Source organism: Varroa destructor, unplaced genomic scaffold, assembly GCF_002443255.2.
Source record: "Varroa destructor unplaced genomic scaffold, Vdes_3.0 BEIS01000006.1, whole genome shotgun sequence".
Classification (NCBI taxonomy): Eukaryota; Metazoa; Arthropoda; class Arachnida; order Mesostigmata; family Varroidae; genus Varroa; species Varroa destructor.
The window spans coordinates 1,026,756-1,050,531 of record NW_019211459.1 but is presented as its reverse complement, the minus strand read 5'-3'; the positions used below and the strand labels follow the sequence as shown (position 1 = coordinate 1,050,531).

Genomic DNA, 23,776 nt, shown 5'->3' with positions numbered 1-23,776 from the left:
ACCGCCAGAAACGCTCATATTGTTTGAGAACACATGTCCCTTTCAATGTTCCTACAAAGGCGCTAGCCATGAAAAGGTCACCCAAAAGACGAGAGAGTTCTAGGTTAATTGGCCAAAATCCTTATGCACGATAGTGGTCCTCAATTGCTATTATTATTATTATAAAAATGTGCAAATTAGCTCTGCTCAAAAGTTTCTCGCATGTTCCGCAGTCACTGCTACAAATACTAACAGTACTGCAATATAAAAAAAATTTTTTAATGAAATTCACGTTGTACCACTGTAAACACACAGTTTAGAAGCCGTCGAAATGGATGTTTATTTAAATAATAAACGACCGAAACTAATCACAATTTCATCGTCGATATTATAATATATACCTGACGTTCGTCGTTTTTCTTTCCTTAGCAATACTATGTTCGATATTACGAAAAACAAACGTACCAATCAAGTGACGACTTGTCTCCCTAATAATGGACATACTTCGTTATCAGTAGCAGAATTAAGGTATGGTCTTATTTTATATTCGTGTTCGTTTTCGTATCATGAACCATGATCGACGCACGTTGTGACCTATTCATGGCATCATCGTCTTTTATTCCTGCCGTCATCGTTATATCCACTCGTTCTCCCGTTTTCGTCTTTTGATCTCAGTACGTACATTGTATTATTATTTATATACTTATAGAAATTCATATCTATATGTATATGTATGTATATATATATATGTATATATATATGCATATATATATGTATGTATATATATATATATGTATATATATATGCATATATATATGTATACATATATATGCATATATATATATGTATATATATATATGCATATATATATATATATGCGCGAAATCTACTTGTTTTGCGACGGTTTCGATGAAAACAAATTCCGTGGTTCTTCTTTGTCTTTTTCAGCATCAACGTACATTTCCGACGTGTTCAACATTATATATCTATATAATAATATTATATATAGTATCAATAATAGTATTATTATTATTCATTGTAGTATTACTATACATGTGTTTATATCTGTGTGCCTACGTTTATAAATGTATAGGAATATAGGACAGTCAAACACAACATCTTAGCGTGGGCGGGAGAGCAACAGCGTGGGGAACAGGGCGATGATCACAATTTCTCAGCCTGTGATTTCTCACAATGCTGCGGTCTGTTGGGGTACCGTACCTGCCTAAGGCATGCCCTATAACCGTATGCTGATATCTTAGGCATAAGACAAAAAAAAATATAAATCGAAACACATCAATTGTACACAAATAAGATATTATTTCTAAGTGTTTATTCTCTCGGCGATGATTGATATTAGATATGATAAATGGAAACATGACGCTGCGTTCAAATAATTAGCTAGGATGCTGCCAATATTCTTCTAATATCATCATCATATATATATATACCAAACGTACAGGCGTGCGTGTGAGTATGACATTGTCTTCGATGATGCAAGGTGTATTTTCGGTGCTTCAAAATGAAATCAAAACTGTTTCCAGGAATTGTACACTTATCCCAGTCTGTAGACATATTACAACATCACAGCAACTAGTTAAAACACTTCTATCGAAGATGATGTCGCTTATTTATAGAAACGCCACCATTTGCAGTGTCAACAAATTGTTAGCAATCAGATAGTCGTCGTGCGTTTTGACTCATATCTTTGTTGTGAAGGCAGGCACCTCTGGCTCGCTTTCTACATCTATGGTATTTTCGCTCTAAGAAGTCTACAACGGCTAAATGCCCGCTATTATGCATTTCTGTTTTTAGATCGCTCTTCCAAGTTTTGCTTTGCTCGATCCAGCTGGCGCAGGTGGCTGCTTACCGATTATCGTTCGCACGTTGCCATCTAAAATATTTGTTAATCGTGTTGGATCGGCTCGTACGATGTGTCCCTATTGCGTTGTCTTTACGAAACGCACTGTTATTTTTGTCCGCCGCCTGCGATCGAGGAGCTGTCATGCAAGCAGAATAAAATTTGGCCGCGAACGGAGTCCGCCTTTCTTGTGGTAGTTCAGGTTCACTGCTATCGCTGCTGCCGTTTCTGCTTTATTTGTTAGTAATATGTAGCATACCACAACCTACTTCCACACCGATTTGGGGGGACGGGGGCTGGCTGGATTATATGGGATGTATTCACTTCATTTATGCATATTTTCAGAAATATCTATGCAACGAAACGTACTTACGTACGAAACGTATTACATTTTTAACAGCATAATAGTAATATTAGTTATTATTGGTGTTATTTTCATCGTATTGGGTTCCGTATTCTTGTGCTGCTAGTGGGTTTACTTTTGTTGCTGAGCAGACTGCGACTGCTGCTGGTGACTACCGCCGCCGGCCTGATGCTGCTGATATTGCTGGTAGTACTGAGCATATTGTTGTTTCCACTGGCTCCATTGTTGCTGATACTGACGCATCTGTTCCGCTGTATATTGGCCACTTTGCACGTTACCGGCGGCCGCGGTCTGTCCCGCAGCTGTAACGTCAAAAGCGTGCCATACGCGTCATTTTGGAGTAACGATTAATATATAATAATATCAGTAAAATCCGAATCTTGGTTACAATATTAAAACGTGTTTGTTTACGAAATTTGTCCGTTTTGCTTAAGTCGATTAGACTGATGACGACCGCAAAAAGTCAGGTAGAAAAAACCCGTATTTGTTTTAAATTTAGACTATTAGCAATATACGGCGCAGCTCATTCCAGGAGGCAATTTTGCCCGTTCGACAACCCGCAAAAAACACTTTACATCACCCACATCAGGGAAAGAGGCCAACAGAGAGACAAGCATCCTTTACAATAGCTGGACGTGTGAATAACGCTAACTCCAATGAGTAGTACATTTTTTGCTCTTCAGCAAAAAACTGAGCTATAAACAAACTCCGGCAAAACTGAAACACCTAATTCAGAACTAATTACCAAAAAATGCACCCGTTAATTTCACACTTGCAGACAACAGTTTTTGTCTGACACGAATGCATTCGGTTCCATTTGACAACCAAATGTCTTATATCGTACTACCGCTGTTCTACAATAACGCCAACGACCCATATGAATACATAGCCCCACGTTTACTTACCAGCTCCGCTGTAGGCGCTGCTGTACGCGTTCGCGCTAGTTGATCCGGTTGAGCCTCCTGCTCGTCCTTGAGAACTTTGTGCTGCTTGCTGGACCGTCTGTTGTTGTTGTTGTTGCTGCTGCTGTTGTTGTTGTTGCATACGGTGGTACTGTTGCCACTGCTGACTCCATTGGGCCTGCGCCGACTGCTGACTGCCTTGCGCGCCGGTTTGGCCGCTCCAGCTGGTCTGAGCGGCACTTGCACTCCGAGCTCCAGTTGCCCCTGAACTGTTCTGCGTGGACGCACCGACCCATGACTGCGCCCCTCCACTCTGGGCAGCTCCAGCACTCTTTAGGTCAAACAACGAAAGCATAAAAAGCAAAAGTTTCTCGTGAAACAACCCGCAGTTTCGATGTATCTATTTAAGCTGCCTTCATTAATCGTCACAATGAAATGATATATACGATACTCGTGTCTTCTACAGAGCTGACATAACTACAGCACTTCTTGTATTAGATATTTCCACTAGCATATCTTTGTAATAAAAAAAAAAAGTCTAACTGTCTTCGCATAGTACATCTAGCTTATTACTTCCTGGCATCTCAAAACGCTAGCGACGACTTCAGAGATTCTTCTGTTCCCGCTTGGAATTACGAATTGATACATCATACTGATACACAGAGCATTTCTATTACTGTTGTGTAAGACTGCTACATTAGTAGCATTAGTGCACCCACTTGTTGCTGTTGAGCCTGTTGAGCATACCACTGCTGCCACTGCATTTGCCATTGTGCCTGCTGCTGCTGCTGAGAAGCACCACTGGCATGGGGGCCGCCTGCCTGCCCCGTCTGCTGCGAACCCCATTGAGCGGCCGGCGCGTTTTGCTGGCCGCCTGTACTCCACGGCGTTCGGTTACTACCCGCAGTGCTGTTGGCATTGCTGCCGTGACCCCGATTCCCACTGTTATAACCGCCGCTGTTGGCGTTGTTCGCATACGTCGAAGCGCCGCTTTGATAGCCCGAACTACTACCACCTTGATAGCGCTGGCTTCCTTGGCTATAGCTGCCAGTTCCGCTGCCAGCGGCTCCATACGAAGAGGTTCCAGACCCACTCCATCGGTTTCCAGGACGATCGTTGTCAGCTGTGAGATTTTTCGGAAAAAGACGAAATACTCTGATGAGCGTACATTTCCCGGACAGCCACATAATTCAGTATGCTGCTGTTTGTACACCCGTGAATTGGGCACTACATATATTGCAGGTAAGTTACCTGGCTGAGGGGAGGACGAATCACGGAGTAAGCAGACCTGTCTTAGCTTCTGCAGTGTTCCTCATAGACTAAACATAACTGAATGCAAATGCCTTTCAATTATATTAGTGTGTATCAGGTGCGATCCGATTGATATAACATAGGAAAAACAACAAAAAACAACCCAAATACAAGCAACCAAATAAACTCATTGCCCCAGTTTAATGGGTAATAGCTGGTCGTTAAGCTCAAATCATCACCGTCATTTAGGGGCTGCTCATTTTTTTCATCTCTCGTTCTTCGTCTTGTGCCGTAATCACCTCTGCGTGTACTGTCGCGGCTTTCTCTCGACTCGTGTCGGCCGCTATCCCGATTATCACGGTAGTTTCCGCCGTCTCTTACGCCATCTCGACTGCCTCCGCCGCCAGATGCGGCTGCGTCCCGATGATCGCTCCGGTGACTGTCACGTTGCTCAGCCCGGTGACTTCCGTAAGTGCGTCCGCCGTCACGATTATGTTGGTAATTAGCGTTGTACGAACCAGCGCCACCTGGCCCACCAAAACGGCCGCCACCATCTCTACCAGCATCACCGCGATTGTAGCCGCCACCTGTTTTGCTCATTTGGTCGATTGCAGTGGACAGTAACGGATCGATAGCGGAGAAACGCATCAATCAAGAGGGCGAGAAAGAGAGAGAGAGCGTAAAACGAGAACAAAAGAACAAAACCAACAAACATAGAACAAATGAGTAACAGAGTAATGGCTCGTGCTAGGGCATGTATGTGTTCATATATGATGGACGGGCGTTTCTGGCCAGCGCTCAAACGTCCTTCGCGCCAAAGGCCTACGTACGTTTTTAACTTCTTAAACAAAAGGAACTGCGCGTATTTTCAACATCGAAGTAAGAACAAACAACAAACGCAAAACAATCAAACTTCATCTGAAACACCAAATGGTCATCGTACTATTTGGGACCTCATTTAGAACTCTTAGACACTTGGTTGAACTATTAAAAATGGGTTAAGTAAGAATGTTAATGTGCTTGCTTGCTAACTCGAATTGACGATATGTCACAATATTGGGTGCTTATCATAGACTGTAACAGATGTGTATGAAAACAACCTACCGCCTTGATTGTTGTAATTATTATAGTTGCTCCCTCCACCTGCGCCAAAGTAACCACCCCGACCACCACCGTACGAGGGTCCTCCATCGTGGCCACCGTAGCCGCCTCGATGACCGCCCCAGCGAGGTTGGAAACCTCCACGATCACCGCCGCCCCAGCCCCCCCGACCGTAACCACCAGGTCCGCCAGGACCACCTCGACCGCGACCTAAACGTTGATGAACGATGCGACGAATGAACGAGCAAAAATGAGAAAACACCGAATGTTACGTAGAAAACACCGTCAATATGACCAGATTTTGGGGACAGTCACTTGAAGCAGATGTAAAAGCAGATTTGGATTAGGATTTTCCTAGTTAAGTAACAACGTCTTGTATATGTCATATAGAATGGAACCGTAACGCTTTGTATCGAACTCAACTGTTTTCTTAGCCCCGATCCTTAGCTTCGACTGCCTCGCAACTAGCAACCCTGGAATCTCCCTGAACACTACTATTATTACTAGTTTTGAGGTGGACGCACAATTTCGCTAATTATACCTTCATCTTTGTGTCATTCTGCCCTTAGGTATATTTTAGAGATCTCCGTAAAAAGTCTTGCGTGGATGTTGAAATTCGGACGCGCGATTTATGCAAAACCTGTCTCGCTATCGTCTCTACCATCACGGGATTCTGCTTATATTCAATTCTCCTGTTGTTGTTTTTCCCCGTGTTACGTCCGGGACCATTAAGGGTTACTCCAATACTGCCGGCTTTTAGCACACAACAAAATGTGTGTACGCCATATTCAAGCCTAGACCACCACGCGTCCCTAGGTCTAGCAGTCAAACACATTGCCTACCGCGCTATCACAAGGGCATATTCAACTACCGATTCTAGAAAAACTAGCGTTCTTGCAAGACTTTGAAACAATTGTTGGTATGTTATATAGTAGAGAAACACCCGTTGATTACCTCGAAAGTCATTGTATCCACCACCTCGTCCACCGTACTGAGGATAACCCCCTCTTTGATAGTGTCCAGCACCCCCGTAATTACCGCCTCCGCCGGTACCACCTCCGTAGCCTCCCCGACCTCCCCAGCCTCCAGAGCCGCCTCCCATTCCTCCCATCGGGCGCTGTGGTCGAGGCCAAGGAAGGCCAAGTTCCTAGAATATAGCAAGTAGAACGTTTTTGAAAAAAATATTTCGTCGCCAGTTGGTTAATTGAATCAAGCCTAATAAGGTCAACTATTATGCTATAATATACTGCTACTGTTGAACCACTTACTGTTGAATCAAGAGTGTTAAAAACATTTCCATAGTAATTAACCAGGTAGTAAATAAAAATGATACGCTGCGTTATCTCAGAAGTAACCGCCAACGTCAATATGGCTGATATCAATACATATTTAAGTCTGTCTTGAAAAATGTCATATTTCTATTACTTACCTTCGAAGCAGTTTCGTTGAATCGTGCCACCACTTTTCGGGCTTCTTCGAAAGGTAGCGCTACGTATTCTATTGAGCTAGAGCCACTGAAGTCACGCTCATTCGGAAGCTCAAAGTGGGCTGCAAATTCGATCATAAAACGGATTGCGTCATTAAACTCTTATTACCAGTTCAAGTTGGCAAATTAATTACAAAATACATATGGAATTGTATTTGTTTTTGCATATCTGCGTAATTCCTACGTAAACTCTGGACAAGTATATTTACCTCGAGAATGAAAAAAAAACCTGCTTTTAGGTTCACTATTCTTATTTAGTTTATCTTTTATGATATAAATGCGCCTTTACCTTTCATCTCGGTGACTGCGTTTTCAGGTAGAGGAAAGTTCGCTGCATCGTTTTCGCCTTCGACTGCCTTTCTTCTCTTCTCAAAGTCCTCCTCCGAAGGAACAACGACAACGAGCTTACGTCGAAAATTGTCAAACTGATGCCATTTTCGATTCTGAGCTGAGCTGTACACATTCGTCTGGTCGAGGATGTAGTTTCTAAGAGGAACACAGCGGAAAAAAATTAGACGTTTGAATACTATAGACTTCATACCTGAAGTATTAAATTTTGCTAGGTCATCTCATGGTACTAAACGGCTCCAGAGACTGCTTAGGACCTTCTGTGGTTTATCGAATACATGGCTCCGCGAGATTGGGAGACAATACTCACAGTGGGAATACTACAGCAAGATAAATAATCGTCATGAAACAACTAACCTATTGCGCCTGCTAGCGGCATCGATAAGCCTGGATACAGCAGTAACGGCTTTATCAGCGAGAGCCTTTAGCCACTTCTCTCGCGGACTCATAGCTTTAGGTGTTACATCCGGTTTCTTACTGCTGCCATCGAACGTTTCAGCGCTGGTCTCTTTTTTTACATCCTTGTCATTCTGTGCATCGTCATCTTCGCCCTTTTTCTTCTCACCGTCGCAGTCCTCTTTCGGATAATTTTTGTTTACGATTTGCAATTCCTTTTGGCTTTCGTTCGATTTATCGTCAGTGGTTTTTTTGTCTGACACTTCGCTAACGGTGGCTGGAAGTGGCGTCTTTTCGCTGTCGACGGTCGAAGCTGTTTCTTTCAATTTCGGTTGATTCTCCTTGTTGTCCCTCGTTATAGTCCCGGGCGGTTCCGTTTCTGGCGGTGGTGGGGGTGCACAGGCCAGCATACGTGCGAGAACGTCTTTAGTGCCGAGCACGTTATAGTGTCGTTCAGGATATTGGCGGATATGATTAGAGACCCAGTATGATTTGCCGGACGCAGGAAGTCCTACCATCAAAATGAACTGACACTCCCGTCGCTCAAACGGAGGCAGTGGAGCTCGTTCACGACCCGCCCAGTCTTCGCTCGTCTTCGTTGGGAAGACATAATCTTCGAAGCCGGGCAGTGGGTCGACTTCTAGCTGGCCAAGGTTGACCTCAAGCCTGACGTTCTTTGTCAGGACGGCAGGAAAAAGGGCTGCAGATATGGGCGGTGGCAAAGTGGGTCTATCTTCTTTTTTAATATCTTTCCCTACGTTTTTGTCCATTTTTTTTGCGACTACTTTCTCATCATCTTCATCAGGAGACGTTTTGTCCTCTGTCTTATCGCCACAGCCCTCTTCAAATTGGCCACCACCGGTGTCTTCGTCCATTTTCTCTATAGCGGCACTGTGTTCGTCTGATCTCGTTTCAGCGACAGCTTCCTGTTGCACGTCCATAGCTTCGTCAACCTTCTCATCGGTTTCTTCCGGGGCAGGCGATGGCGTGGTTTTTACTTCAATATCCACTTGTCCATCGATCAGCTTACCGTTCAGTGCAAACCGGAGCACCGCAGGCTTTGTGCTAAGGTCAAGCAATGCAGTAAAAATGTCACCAGCTTGAAGGGGCTCGACAACATCGTTTGGAATAAACTGACTGTAGCGTCCGCTCGAAGCAACCTGTCATATCAAAAAATCAATAGAAGGACTAAATCATCCTTCAGAAAATGCTGCCGCGTACTGTTTTAAGCCAGAATAAAAAAGAACGGGTATGACTTCCATTTACCTAGAAGAACACAGTGGCTAAATGATTAATGAAGATCTCATGTTATACACGTTCAAATGTGCATCACCCAAATTAACAACCAATTTCCAACCCCGCAGCAGTATTAAATAGTGTTTTGCTGTTGGCTATAGGTAATATTAACATCATCGTCATTACCTGACGATTCTCTCACCTGTCCATTAGAGCAATACGCCCATGAGTCCTCATCGTCGCCGAGTTTTGCGCTCTGTTTTATCAAGCGTCGAGCAAAGCCAAGCCGAACTGCGTGTAGTTTACGTTGGCGTGCTAATTCATCGGCTCGTTTTCTTGCATCGGCTTCAGCTTGAGCCGTCGGGTCTTTCTTGCCGTCACCTTCCGAGGACTCTAGTTTTTCTGAATCCTCTGTTTTCGGTACTGTGCCATTAAAGCCAACGTTTCTTGCCTTAAATTCTTCAGAAGACTCTTTTAAGGCATCTTTTTCAACATTATCTCTATCCAAATCCTTCGACTCGGCCTCTTCTGATTTTTTGGTGCCTTTATCGGATTTCTCTTTAAGATCTTTTTTTTGCTGACTCGGAACGGCTGCACGTCGCGCCTCGCCATATTCTTCAGAGACATCCATTAACTCGAGGATTTTGACATCAAACCTAACCCATATGAGCCCAAAGCAGATATAAATATCTGTTTTAATAGGTGAATCTGATACCCATATATGTGTATATATATGGTTGTCTGTTTTATTTGTATACGAATTTGATTTACCTTTTTTATATTTTTAGTCAGTGTTCCTTAAATTAACTGAGACAATTTAAATTTATTTCCAAAAGGTTAATTAAACAGTTTTTTTTTTAATTATGCAAAAAATACCAAATACTTAGTTAATCTAGTAATAATAGTGTTTAAATTGGATCACTTTGTTCTACAGGCTACCGAGAATAGGCGTCATTCAAAAGGCTCCAAATGATCATAGAAACCGACGACAACATTACCTGATCTTGCCATCGGTAAAACCGTGGCTGGCCTTTGCACCAGCGGGTAGCCAGGCAAATGCATCTCGGAAGTATGGCGTCACAGCCATTCCCCGGGAATCAATGTCGCAATTGAGATCAGCGGCATACTCGTCCAGGGTCACGGAGTTATTGAGCTTTCGAGCCCATTCGGCGCGTCGCTCTGCCCACGACTGGTAACCCGGAGCACTCACACTTGATGACTGCCCAGTCTTTGCGGTGCTCCCCGACCGAGCTCTATAGTACAACAATATAATAATAATGCATTTGCAAATGTATATGGTTTCGAATGTAGATGCCTTCCGAAAGTTTCAAATGACTGAACAACGTATGAAGGGAGAATGCTGGGAGCCGCAAATCTGATGCTACTTCGCCAGCATACATAAGACTGTGAAGTTCTGTGGCATAAATAAATTGAATTAGTTTGCAATAAGGCTCAATGTGGTACGTTCACTCGACTAACGATCTGAAAGGGCACTTACGCAATTTCTTCAGGTGCGGCGTCAGTGAAGCGGCTTTTGCGTTCTCGCTTCACTATGGGCTTATCTCCAGCATCTTTGCTCGCTCCTTCTTCATCCTTGCCTGAGCTTTTGTTCGTGTTTTCGCTAGCGTCCTTTTGCTCTTTATCACTGTTCGTTATGTCATTTCCATCTTGCTTACATAAGCGCTCGGTTACTTTGTCCTCGGACTTGTCACTACTACCAGTGTCATCGCCAACTAGACCAAGAAGACGATTCTCTTCCTCTTCGTTAAGGCCACCGCGAGCGATGACCTGATGGTCCATGGGCTCGTCATCTCGCTCGCCTGCACCAGAATCAGCCTCTGGCAGTCGACCGCCGAGCTGAGGACTATCACTATCCCCACTATTGCTGTATTTATTGTTGGTGTCTTTGTTACTGCTGGAACCACTGCTACTACTACTGTTTGAGTTCGTCGTGTCCGATCCGGACGTGGCCGAATCATCGTCGTGGTCTTTAATCTCATGACTAACTACGTCTGCCTCCTGCTCGGCCCCATCAGGCTGAAACAACATCGACATACGTCCCAATGAACATATATACCTTTATAACGTTAGCCCACTAGAAATACCCACTGTTGCTTCATGCAAAACAATAGTGAATATGGTTCAAAATCAGGATTCGCCATCATCATATATACATACGTTGCCTGACGGGAAACGTTTTTCGTGTTTTACGGTACTTAAACCGTTACGCATTACTTCAGGCAGCTGGTCCCCAGCAAAAAAAAGTGCGGCTACGCCCGGATTCGAACCTACACCACCACGCGCTTAAGTTAAACGAGCAAATTCGTTACTCACTGTGCTATCATGGGAAACTCTTCTACCGAAAGGTAACTATGTATGATTGTTATGGCGCACCCTAAATTGACACATGCTTTCTATTGTTGCAGCTGGAAAAAGATACGCGGACAACAGGCAACACCAGTAAACGCATAACGATACTTCAAGACAACGAAAGCGCACAAAAGAAAGCGGAGACGACAAAAACAAAACACGTTTGGTGGTAGAACTCGGCAAGACAATGAAGAAGAGCGTTGCTCTTGAAATTTAATGTAAAGACTCAATGTAGCGTTGCTATGCCTTCGCTAATTTTCTGCAAAAAGACCCAACGAAAAGATGCAGAAGAAAGGCAACACCGTGACCAGCGAGCTGTAGCAAACAGATGTTTCATAACAAAATAGAGCGATACACCATAACGAAAACACTAAAGAACTATTGCCCACGAAGAACGTCTAATATAAGAAAATATGAAAATAAATTGAGAAGAACAACGCAATTCATCCCAAAATGTATGCAAGATACGGATAAGCGAATCAATAGATAATAAAAGATGATTGAATCGATGTATGACAGTGATTTGTACGTTGAATGCTATGAATGAACTAGAAGAACACCAGGGGTGACTGGCTAACAACTGGTTTAGTGACTGACCCCTTCAAGAGCGACTGATAGATTTGCGGCAGACGTTGTTGAGTCGACTGGAAGATGTTCGCTGTGGTCGGGCGAGATCTCCGCCATCCCAATACCAACTAACTGCGCAGGCTCAGCGGTAGAAGGCACATCGCGTCCCCTTGAAGATGAGCGTGCTCTCTTTGGGATGCCAGACGAGTCGACTGCTGGCTCGCTCGACGATGCTCGACGCCGGCGAGCGCCGCGTCCAGTCCCGGATCCGGCCTCCTACATAACAGTATATGTTTGCAACACACGTAGACGCAATGCCCAGATAAAATCGACCTGGCTTTTGTTTCGTCTTTCAATCCGAATCATGATCGTAATCATTTAATTAAACTACCATTCAACACAAATATAGAGAGCGAAATTGAAAGCAAGCTAGTAAATCCTGGTTGGTTGTGCCGCCATTATAGTTCCGCTACATCAAAGTAAGCAACGCCCGGTAGTCTGACCTTTTCCCCACCCGCGAGCTATAAACCATTATGCCACCACCAATAGGAATGTAAATGGGAAAATCACTGGGTATCATCTGAAAGGGAATTGTGCTGTGTTCAGAGAAAGCGCTCACTGACAAGCGGCTAAATAATGAATAAAGACAGCAAAGATACAGAAGACTGTACAACGATTGTCTGTATGCCAACGTAAGTTCCGAAGTGAACTAGGAAACCAAACAAACCTTCCATTGGAAAAAAAACTTGTAAAGAAAGTTGCACGACATATCCTGCCATAAGAAGTTCCTTGTCTGGGTTCAGCTGTCAATCAGTTGCCAGTAAAAGCACTCTGCTGATCGAGGCTCAGGCGGTTGGACAAATTACTGCTCAATTCAACACATAAGAGATGCTGCTGTTGTTGGTGTTTGAGGAATTAGCGCCTGTGTAGTATTACTGATGAATAACCGCTAAATGGTATCTTGCAATAAAGCAAGAAGACTTAAGTGGAATAGGGGCCGTCTGCAGGGTGGTCTACTGTTTGATCTTGAGAAAATGAGCAATGAATTTTAAGTTGATCTTGTTGCATATTGTTGAACCTAGGCAGCTGAGCAGGTTACGATACCACACAAAACACTATTTTGGTAATACTTAGTAGTAGTAGTGGTAGTAGTAGTAGTGGTGGTAGTAGTAGTAGTAGTAGTAGTAGTAGTAGTAGTAGTAGTAGTAGTAGTAGTAGTAGTAGTAGTAGTAGTAGTAGTGGTAGTAGTAGTAGTAGTAGTAGTAGAGGAATCCGAAGCTGAGCATCATATACATATCATAAAAAACAATAACATAGTGAAGTAGATGACACCACACAGCACAAAACACCTGACACATGACTAAAGATGAGTAGGCCTGATCTATTAAATTTTCGGATCTGATTGCATGCGACTACAAGATATGTATTTACTGTGGCGGCAGCAACAAACACCCGGCAATAAACATGCACATGATCGCCACTATAATAATGAAACTACGAAGAAGAAAGTATCGCCAAATATGAATTCATACGGCAGAAGATGCCCCCTCGACGTCGGCGGGAGTACGGCTTGAAGCACGGCCTGAACGAGAACGACCCGACCCCGAGTCCTGCGCATGTCGATGCCATAACGCCACAAGCCGGTAAGACCCAACAGGTTCACGAGCAGAAGAGATGAAAGACAACCATAAAAATATGCTTATTAAAAATAAGTTTGACAAAAAGGGGCTACATGTAGTTAACGGGTACTTTGGCCAGTCACCCGTAAGAGTGTTCGTTAGATTCGCTGAAAAGTTCTACCTAGTTTGTTGGTTAAGTAGCTCACTTAGCTCTAATAATCTCACACTTCGAGTTCGTGATCCTGAGCAGTTGGGTGGGTAGTTCGATCGATCGTTCAATTTGTGTGAAGCCATGGCTGAAGTGATGGACGTAGACAAATCGTGGTCTCCGTATTTCTGATTTCGATTTCTCAGTTGTTAGCGGTACCCCTATTCGTATTAACACAATGAAATAGTAAACCGGCTAGTCTTTTCCTATTGACCCAACTTGCCCTTTGACGTTCGTTAATCAACCCAATCAAGCCCCGTGTAAACGCGAGACCACCCCCTGTGCTGTAACAAAGCCCCTCCCTTCAAGATATCAATATTGTTATCAATCAACATTCATCAATCGTTTATAAACCACTGGTAAAAGGGACACTTCTTCCATCGTCGATGAGCTGAAACAAGCTGAAAAATAACACGCGATATTTTGGGTGAAAATATCCTCATACTCTGAACATAGGAAAGATTCCTCACATAATGTAATAATATCTATGTGTTCTTCATGTTGATCAACTGACAGAGTGACTGACCCTGGCTGAAAGCGATTATCATTTCAGGTTGTTTCGTTTGGTAATTCGCAGTTACACAAGCGTGCAGTCTCTTTGTTAAACAGCCTTTCTCTTTGTTGTCCCTCATCTTGATGCATCTTGTCATCATCGCCGAAACCACACCACCGCCACTAGCACTTAAGACATCGTCACGTAAGCACATAAGTCTCTAGTTCTGTTCCCTGACTTCATACCGCCCGTTTACACCCCATCCCACTGTGACTCTGCAAGGCTGAATTTTCTTTTAGCTGTTTCATTTTTCTCTCTGGTGCTCGGTTCTGAACTCTGGCTGGTGGTGGGCCTGTAGGTACGTGGCTGATCTGTAGTAGTAGTAGTAGCTGTTGTCTAAACCAACAAACATCACTGTTGTTGAACGGTCAAGCAGTAGACGACACTTGCCCTCTGATCTCCATCGCATGCGTATGTTCCTGCTCCGATCTTGCACTTTCACCCGAGTTGACGCTGAGGCCGACCCTTGTCCACGGCCGGTTTGCGCGCCGTACGAGACACCACCAAATTGACGCGTCTGCTGGTGCTGGCACTCACGAACAGGTTCGGGAACAAGCTTCGATGCTGCACCGGGCTCGGCTAGGTCGAATATCGGTCGGCCCGTCGGTCCAACCTCAACACCGTGGCGTCGACCCTGAGCGGCAAACACCGGCAGCACAACTGCATTACCTCAGCCAGCAGAAGCGACATCGGATCCGTTGTAGTGGAAGTGGTGACCGTAGTTGACGAAGCCAAGCGGCCAGCAGTCAACCCGTGCAGCTGCTGCAATGGAAGCAAGGTAACACAAGGGCGCCTTGCCCGTTAAGCACCTGCCCCTTTCCCATCCCCAGCAGCGATTGCGCATTTTTGCTACTACAAGATACGCGCATCGCTATAATGATAGCGTAGCACTGAACGTCAAATTAGCGCCGCCCTGGACTGTCTCTTTGCGTACAGAACAGAAAGGTAGATCTTTTTTCCTTTACCCTTTGTTCGATACCACCCTACATTTTATCTCCCCCACTGTGTCAATTTCCAATTGTGACTAATTATCAAATTCCTTACCCATTATTTAGACCCAGTTATTAGCTATCTCTGAGTACCCATCTTGCTTTAACAATCTTTGCCAAACTCTAATAAATGATAACTTTCTATCCGAAGAATATCTTTTTCTCTATCTCACATGATATCGCGTACCCCCTACTAGAATGTTTCATTCAAAATTGACACCGAAGCTTGGAGAAACCATCAATTGACTTAATTCTTATGAAAGATACAAACCCGTCGCTGAAAATTCAGCTATCATCAAAAAACAGCGAACCAATATCAGCAACTCACTGTACCTGGCTAACTGAAAGTAAAATGGCCATTGATTTCTGAAATGCTCAACTCGACTTCAACCTACTATCGTTACTGATCTTCAATAGCAATAACATTAAAACTTATCATGACTCGGCACCGGGCATCAAGAGAAGAACGCACTTCATGGCCGGAAGTAACAACTTACATAATACGCGTATTTACTTTTTTCCAAAAAGACCTGAAGGAACTTTCCGCTTTTTTACAAAATGGCATAAACATGCAACGGTAAATTAGCCAATCAAAACATCCGCTAGAACTCTATCAAGAGGCTACTGCTTCAGTATAAAATTATTAATTGTTGAACAATAAACCTTATATAACATTCTCCTCACACAAGCTTTCACCGCCTATTTTGAATGAAGCTTTTCAATCGGCCCGCTTAATAGAGGTATTTTCGCATTTTTCCTCTCCCGCAACTCTTGCTAGTTTGTTTGGCATGTTTATATCCATATTTAAAACAATCGTCATTCAACAAACTTTGAGCACTAGGACTTACCGCTTGTCACTGTACACAACACTCATTCGTTTTCTCCTCTGAATATTGTATACTTTATTCAGACCATACTAAAGCGCAAAGAAAAATATATACTGCGATACTCACCTCAGTTTCAATGAGCTAAGAAATTTTGAATTGTTGATAACGAGAAAATTAATAATACTTATAACTCTGTTTAAGGACGCATTCATGTCTAAAATATTAGTGATCATATTTCAAATGATATCTGATTCTGCAGTGGGAAGGTGAGAAACTTCCATTGAGAGAACCGCTTCGATTCTTAATAATATGAGTACTCTACTAGATTACATTCCTTGTTCGAATTGCAACCAAAAAATAAAACAAAACTTAAAATGCAGTTGAACGCAAGTGCATACAAACGAATGTTTATCATTGGAATCACCTTTGTACACTATTGCTATATAATATCCTTTAAGCTATCTCATGTATAAGACGTACGTTTAACCTACAATCAAGAAAGTTGCCAAAAATACAGAGCACCAAAACCGCCTATTAATTGAAAATGAAGATATCTGTGAAATTTTTAATTCATCAGTAATATTTTAACGACGTTGAGCGCTCACACTACGAATGGACGTGGTTCACGACCTGCATAATACCTTTTCTTGTATCGACTCTATTATTCTGCGCGCATGATTTTCTACCTAATTTGTAAAAGCATACGTTATAGCGTTACTCTACCAACCGATGGGTGTAGATGTACCATCAATATAACATATATATACAGCATAATACAACATATGTATTATGCCATATATATGCAAAAAAATGACCTAAACGAACTCAGCACTTGCTATGGCATAAGGTTGTGATATTAACCTAGCGTAGCTGAAGGTCAATACGACAGGTAACACTAATGTGACACTTCGTAAAGAATAATCTATCATGGAAGCAATTTCCGTTTTTGTTAGAAATGAGAATGCGTATTGTAGAAAACCGTAGAGTATTTCATGCAGAATCCCATTAGATCATATACTTATCTACGTATTACATAATTTATGTTTTCGCATCTATACGACATAACTGAAATATCTGAGTAACAAGTGATATTCAACGACAGTTTATCATAAATAAGCAAATATAAATACAGATTGAGATATATATATATATATATATCAGTTCGTCACAATACTGAATAACCATGTAATTGTACTTTTCTCTATAATAAGAATTATATTGCTAGCAAAGAAACCTTTTACTTCGTAGATCAGCAGGGACATGTCTACCATTAGTTTGTCCAACTGCACCAGGTAAGACTTTTGATTCAATAGTACGAAGTAAAGATCCCCCCTCTGAAGGGGTCAAACAAGGGTATGCCGGAGTCCTACCGGTGGAGCGACCTATTTTGAATCCCACGCTGACTTTTAAATAATGCCTAATTCCAGCACAATAACCTATAATGAAAAACGTCTAGACGTAACACTTTTCCTGTGATGTTGTCACACAATTTTATAGGCATAACGAACCTTTTTTCAATTGCCCCCCTTTACAGGAAATCGAAAAGCAGGCACACTGTCTCCTTCGAGGTTTGTAGATCCGAAACTTTCCTAGTAGGATTGCAGAAAATAATATAAGTGCCAAATTTGTACGGCGCAGTCAGGTGTTTAAAGCTACATATATAAAATAGCCTGGTAGATGTCGAAACTAAATTTCATGGCAAGTGAATTCCTCATTTGTTGACGACTGTAACACGTGTACTATCTGATATCTGTTTGGCCTGACATACAAGCTTTATCAAATGAAGGCAGTGTTATCCCGAAGATTGTCTTCTACAGGTGCTGGAATTGTGACGTCCTGAATCTCAGCAGTCAGCTCAATTATATATACAGTTTCACGAAATCACGGTAGATATCTGGTTATAAACAGGTCGGAGTACGTTCTCTAATAAAAAAAATTCAAATCGTTTTATGTATTGGTGTAGTATACCCGAAATATAATGAAGAGGTTCCAGTCCGCAAGTTACACTTTAAATCAATGAATATTATATGGCACGTCCATAAAACACTTTGCTCTCTTTGAATTCAAAATATATACTACAAAATCGACTAAAACTACTGCAGTGTAGAATACAGCCATCAAAAGTGTGTGCTACTACGCTTGCAACAAATTAATACAGACTGTCTAATATTTAGTCCGACATTTCACCACAACGAAATCGGGTAGCCCATTATGGTTTTCTGGTTAGGGGCATCTTTACACCAGTTACCTATATTGTTAAAGCCAAGTCGAAAGAATACATACCACAAAAAATTATAAATTCAAATCATCACCGTTGCTTCCCTGCAACAACACTCTGTGAAGTGCTAACATCTACGAACACAGCACATTTTCAAATCTAGTCGTAACGTCATACTCCTTTCTTTGAATTTTGCTTATAACAGACAGTTCACCAACAAATAAGCTGTCAAGACACATAGGTTGTTAATGAAGTGTTTCGGTTTTAGTACTATAGTCAATGTATTGCATCACTGTTGGATGCTACAAGTATCAACAACGTTTTGACTGCAAGGCTTCAACGGTTAATGAAAAGTCATGCAGAAAATATCTCCGTTGACGACAGTAAGCAATACACATTAATTAGTAGTCGCGTAAATAAGTATTGTGCTGTGTCGTAGGGGAGTTGATGGTAAAATTTCGAATATAGCATAGTGAGTCCACAAATAATTTCGGAAGCACATGACTACAAAATTTGTACTAATAACTGGATTAACACCGTCAAATACGCCAACGTCCCTCTCTCTATACGGATCACATGATTGATAGCAAATGTTTGTGAAGTTCTACTGTCTAAACTTTGTGAAATCTGTTGTAGTTGCAGGTTCTTTCATGCCTTCTAAACAGCTAGATCTTAGCAGCAGCAGCAGCAGCAGCAGCAGCAGTAGGGTGCATTTCCTTCTTGACATTACACTTATTGCCAATAGCTGTCGTATGAACCTACATAAGGACGCGTATTATCAAGAAACGGCTAATATATTACTATTAACAACTAAATACTCCGTCTCAGATAAATGCCGAACCATAGGTTTTTGCATGCGCCAGTTGAGGCTTCCATCGAGAAGTCATCCCTCCAGTGGACTGGCGCGCTTTCTCTCTCTCAGTGCGCGGGGAGGGAAAAGAACAGAGTCATTGCCTTATGGTTAGTGAATTTCATTTGTTCGTATGAATTGGCAATGCAATCCGAATGAGCCTTTGTTTGCAACGCATAGTTATTTCTTTCATGTATACCATCGTCGTTGCACATAGGTGTATATATATATAGAGAGAGAGAATTAGAATAATGTATAATTACTTGCCTATAATTTGTTTATACCAGCGCTTGCTTATCATCAATATGATCTATCTATTTATTTATTTAATCTTCATCTCACATACCTATCGTTTTTATTAAGAGATAAATACACTCTTAAGCTTTCATATATAGTAGTTCCGTATATGAAGCCGCATACAAATAAATCTTTTTGTGTACTAAATTATGCATTATAATATATAAAAATACACCTGTTACCAATAAATATCCAGTTGTACTAAATACCATCGACCTAACTGACAAATTCTAAGCTATATAATCAAATCTAGAACCGATTTTAGTACTACCTAACACCGACCAGCACATGTCACAGGGCTATATTGCATTCTAACATTTCTCGTCATTTTTCCTTTCGATAGCTCTTAATATTTACGAGCCACTTGTAGGCTACATTACTATAGCAATAGTTTTTGAAATCGTGCTATTTATATAGAGGTGCAGGTCGCGAAAGTGGACTTGTATTGCTATAGGCGAACGGTTACCTGTGAATTGTTGTTGTCGCCAACGCCGGCTGAATGACTACTGTCTCCTGATGATGAGGAAGTCTCTGTAAAGCAGTTACCAAACCCCAAAAAACAGGAATTAGCAATAAAGCGATAGCGGCTGGAAATCAATAACAACTGGTATAAAGCAAAAACTCCTAACAGATATCATCGATCAACTGACTGAAGTTAAAATCTAAAATGGGAAATAATGTTAATGAAATAAAAATTCAATTACGCGGCTCATTAGGTCACAGCACCTTTTCAGTGAGTAGAGCCCACAAGTTCATTTTTTAATAAAACACGATTCTTCCCTATATTAATAATCTCATAGTATTTCAGAAACACATGAATATAATACAAAAGGTACACTTTCCTCTAGCTTTTTTTTTATCATTAGCAAATTCCTTATGAACGGTTCGGTGGCATTTTTATTGTAGATCACTCAGTAATTTACACCTTATCCAACACGTCCACACAAGTACCAGGGGACAAAACATTGAAAAAGCGTATATAAGAAAATACTTTATGTTCCTCGAATACCTATATTATAAATGAACTTACTACAAAGTGTTATTATAAAATCCATATTCCGTCGGACTTCATAAAACTTAATAATAATGAATCTAAAAACCAGCAGAACGTAGCGACCGAAATCAACAATCTAATTTAAGTATATTTATTAAACGCAAAAATTGGGCAAATGACACTGTTGTAGATTTTTTTACCACCCAGCCTAACGTTACCCCTGTGAGAATTATAATCTAGGCATGCTCCATTAGGAACATATGGACAATTATGAAGAACATCAAATTAGCTTTTTCATAGAGAAGTTTTTCCAAGCGAAGCTACACACAGATACAGAAAGCGGAGCAGATAAATACCAACTCTTTCCTACAAGTAGAGCAAACATATGATTAGCGCAAATTCTATTCAGTATTTACAGAGATGATCGAGTGGAATGGCGCGATACTCACTGTCGTTAGTATCCTCTTCATCTCTCTCATCGTGTACGTGTTCGGCAGCAGTGTCGTCCCGCTGCTGCTGTTGTGCGGACAACGCTTCGGCTAAACGCTTTACCAAAACTTGCTTCACACCACTTTTGTCAAGGCCCAAGGCCCCAAGCCGATCCTTGAGCTTCACCACTGTCAGCTTATTTAGCTCTTCCTCCATGGCGTCGTCGTATGCCAGTAGGCGAGTGCGTGTTCGCCACTGGGACGGCTTTTACTGCAACAGAACGGATATGACAACGGCAGCCGTGTCGCTACTGCTGTTCACTGCTTCGGTTGAAAGTCGCGATCGTTGCCACCAGCAAAACAAGTTATTAGTTCTGAGACGCGTTTGCCTTAGCCAATTGTAGGGGGCGCGAGATCGCCAGCGCAGAACTTTATCGGCAATTGATTACCTACGAATCACCAAATCTGGACAGACGCGAATAAATATGAGTACATATACGTCTCTTAGTAACTTTAAATATTTTTGTCGTTGTTTTTGGTAATTCTTTGTTTGGTTGCTCTTTATTCAATCACACCTCTCATGTAACGTATGTTATTGGCAAACTTGAAATGGCTGTCCTGGCTTTTTCAACTTAAGCTTCAGCCGTCCAAATCGCCGCGCCAATTCGAGTATAGTGTGCTTATAAGTACAGACAGGATTTTTCACACATAAAAATGCAGGTGGTTTCGCCTACTGCTTGCGAGCGGCCTGCCTTCGCGTTCACTGTCGAACACATACAAATCAGACCCGGCAAATGCCAACTTTTAACGGTAAAGGATACTGCATCCTCAACTTGGATCCGATTGGCCAGGCCGGTTAGCTACGAATCACTAACGACCCGTTCGCCGCCATCGTTAACACTGCGCTAAGTCGAATATTAACGCAGTCTTACACATGCTCACATACTTTACGCTAGTTTCTCGCGGCGTAGGCAAGCGGGAATATCCGACAACGTATCAACTAACTGAACACATATTCACTGGACGAATAGATCACACAGAGGTCTGGGAGTCTATAGCCACGCATTGAATTGGTATGTATAAAAGCCAGTGTGCGTGATTCTCGCGGCGAGAGCCGACTCGCTGGGTCTCATATTGAGTATCGAGTAACAACTAGCAAGACTGAAAAAGCAGGATCCGCTCTAACATTAGCAATCACAAACAAGTATATAGAAATAGATAGCTTACGACCGACAAATACAAATGTTTGTTAGCGCAGATAAAGATGCTGGGTACGATAGAAGACAACATATTACGTACGGTCACGCTGGTAAGCGATTATTAGGCAAGAAGGTTTTGCGAACAGCTTTTTTGCGCTGAAGTCGCCCGTCACCGGTTGTACACACGGCGAAAAGAAAATTTCATCGCCAACGTAAAGACACCCAAACACCGAACAGTTTATTGCACGATGATATGACACGGATCGCCACCGCGAAGGCTACACAACGCCTAGTTGGCCAGCATCGAAAAGTGGTGCAGTAGGCAGTAAAGCGATCATAAGCGCAAAATCTCGTCAGGTTTGCCGACTCCGACGATTAGGGCCCAGACCAATCTGCAATCGTAGCTTGTCCTTAATCGTGTGCTACAGGCGAAGTGTGACGTCGTGTAACGTAAATACAGGTTGAAGTAACATTAGTAGATAATAATGGCAAGCGATCGTTGGAATACGCGATGATATCCGTACCTACCACGGGGACGGCGGGCAATATCCGCCGTGAACTCAGCAACAACACTAATAGCGTTGCCACTAGCACACCTCCACACCAGACACACAATTTGCAGCGGCAGTTTGTATTGTAACGAACGCATCAACACTCAAATAATTAACAAGACAACTAAAACACAATTGGTGGCTGACGGCTGTCGTCTGCTCGGCGGAGTGATTTACGCGTGAAAAGGTTTTGAACCGGCGGCGCCGTAGTTAGTGGGAAGACACGAGCTTTTGCGAGCCAATACTACCGCGGGGAGAGTAGCACGAGCAACTAGTTGCGTGGTTAAGTATAAGAATGAAGCGCTTTGGCGTGCCGGGATATTTAAATAGGATTTGGCAAAATGTTTGTAATTCTCGTATAATCCTGTGCCTTTTTGTACCTTATACATCGATACAGAAAAGTATCCCTCCGGCTATAAAAATGCATGCAAACTGTCGCGATCAACTGACAGCTTTTTGCGGAAATATTTTAACTCTATTCTGCTATTTTAATACACTGCTGAAATTACACAGATTAAGATATAAATGTTTCGAGTTCTGGATGCGCTATTCAAGCCATTATGCATTACTTCAAACGGCTGGCTCTCAGCATTGAACAAAGTACATCTATAGGCGGTCTTGAAACTAGACCACTACGTGCCTTTGAAACTAGTAAGCAAAAGTATTACCATCGCAGCATGACGGGAATATGATATTAATCGTTTTCTGACGCTTTAAAATTACTGCCACGGTTTCAGGTAGCTATCATCCTCTGTAATAATAGAACCATTGCAAATACAAAATTTGCTACATCAAAATCTTGAGCTAATCACAACAGTTGGACTATATAGGATAATGCAACGTTACTTTTCTTTTATTAAGGGCAAAACTGACTGCAGTCTACATTGAAACGTTGGAACTGGCTCCTGTGAGTTGAGGACGAAAGAAAACTGAGCCTGATTTTTGGACCTTACATTTTCTTAAACAATCTCACTTAAATCACACAAAAAGTGTATTCTAGCATTTGAAAAAGCCAGTCCGAATGATTCGTTTAGTTGGGTAAGAGAAAGTTACAACTAAGAAACCTTAATTCAGACAATAAAGTTCTGTAACTAAAATAGCGAAGTTAGCCCGCTTTCAGATGACTCCTTTGATGAGCATAGTGACCATATTGATGTAACATTTAATCTGTGAATTAAGAAA

The 23,776-nt window shown here is 42.2% G+C and overlaps 1 protein-coding gene across 9 annotated transcripts; it reads right to left on the bottom strand.

The window, feature by feature from the left end:
- Positions 1-294: 294 nt before the first annotated feature.
- On the bottom strand, positions 295-22,737 carry LOC111252485 (uncharacterized). Of its 9 annotated transcripts, none has more exons than XM_022810469.2 (18): positions 22,568-22,737; positions 22,144-22,435; positions 20,866-21,309; positions 19,889-19,953; positions 13,394-13,471; positions 11,892-12,137; positions 10,423-10,961; positions 9,923-10,177; positions 9,127-9,580; positions 7,650-8,848; positions 7,234-7,430; positions 6,888-7,006; positions 6,413-6,605; positions 5,462-5,668; positions 4,597-4,944; positions 3,826-4,229; positions 3,110-3,437; positions 295-2,506 (listed from the first exon to the last, which is right to left on the bottom strand). In XM_022810469.2, exons 3-18 carry the CDS (start codon positions 21,059-21,061, stop codon positions 2,316-2,318), a joined length of 5,019 nt encoding a protein of 1,672 aa, XP_022666204.1. In that variant the 5' UTR covers positions 21,062-21,309; positions 22,144-22,435; positions 22,568-22,737; the 3' UTR covers positions 295-2,315. The 9 variants fall into 9 exon arrangements, with proteins under 9 accessions (XP_022666204.1, XP_022666205.1, XP_022666209.1 ...); XM_022810470.2 differs by having other exon boundaries at positions 22,572-22,737; XM_022810474.2 differs by having other exon boundaries at positions 4,657-4,944; positions 22,568-22,735.
- Between the last annotated feature and the right edge of the window lie 1,039 nt (positions 22,738-23,776).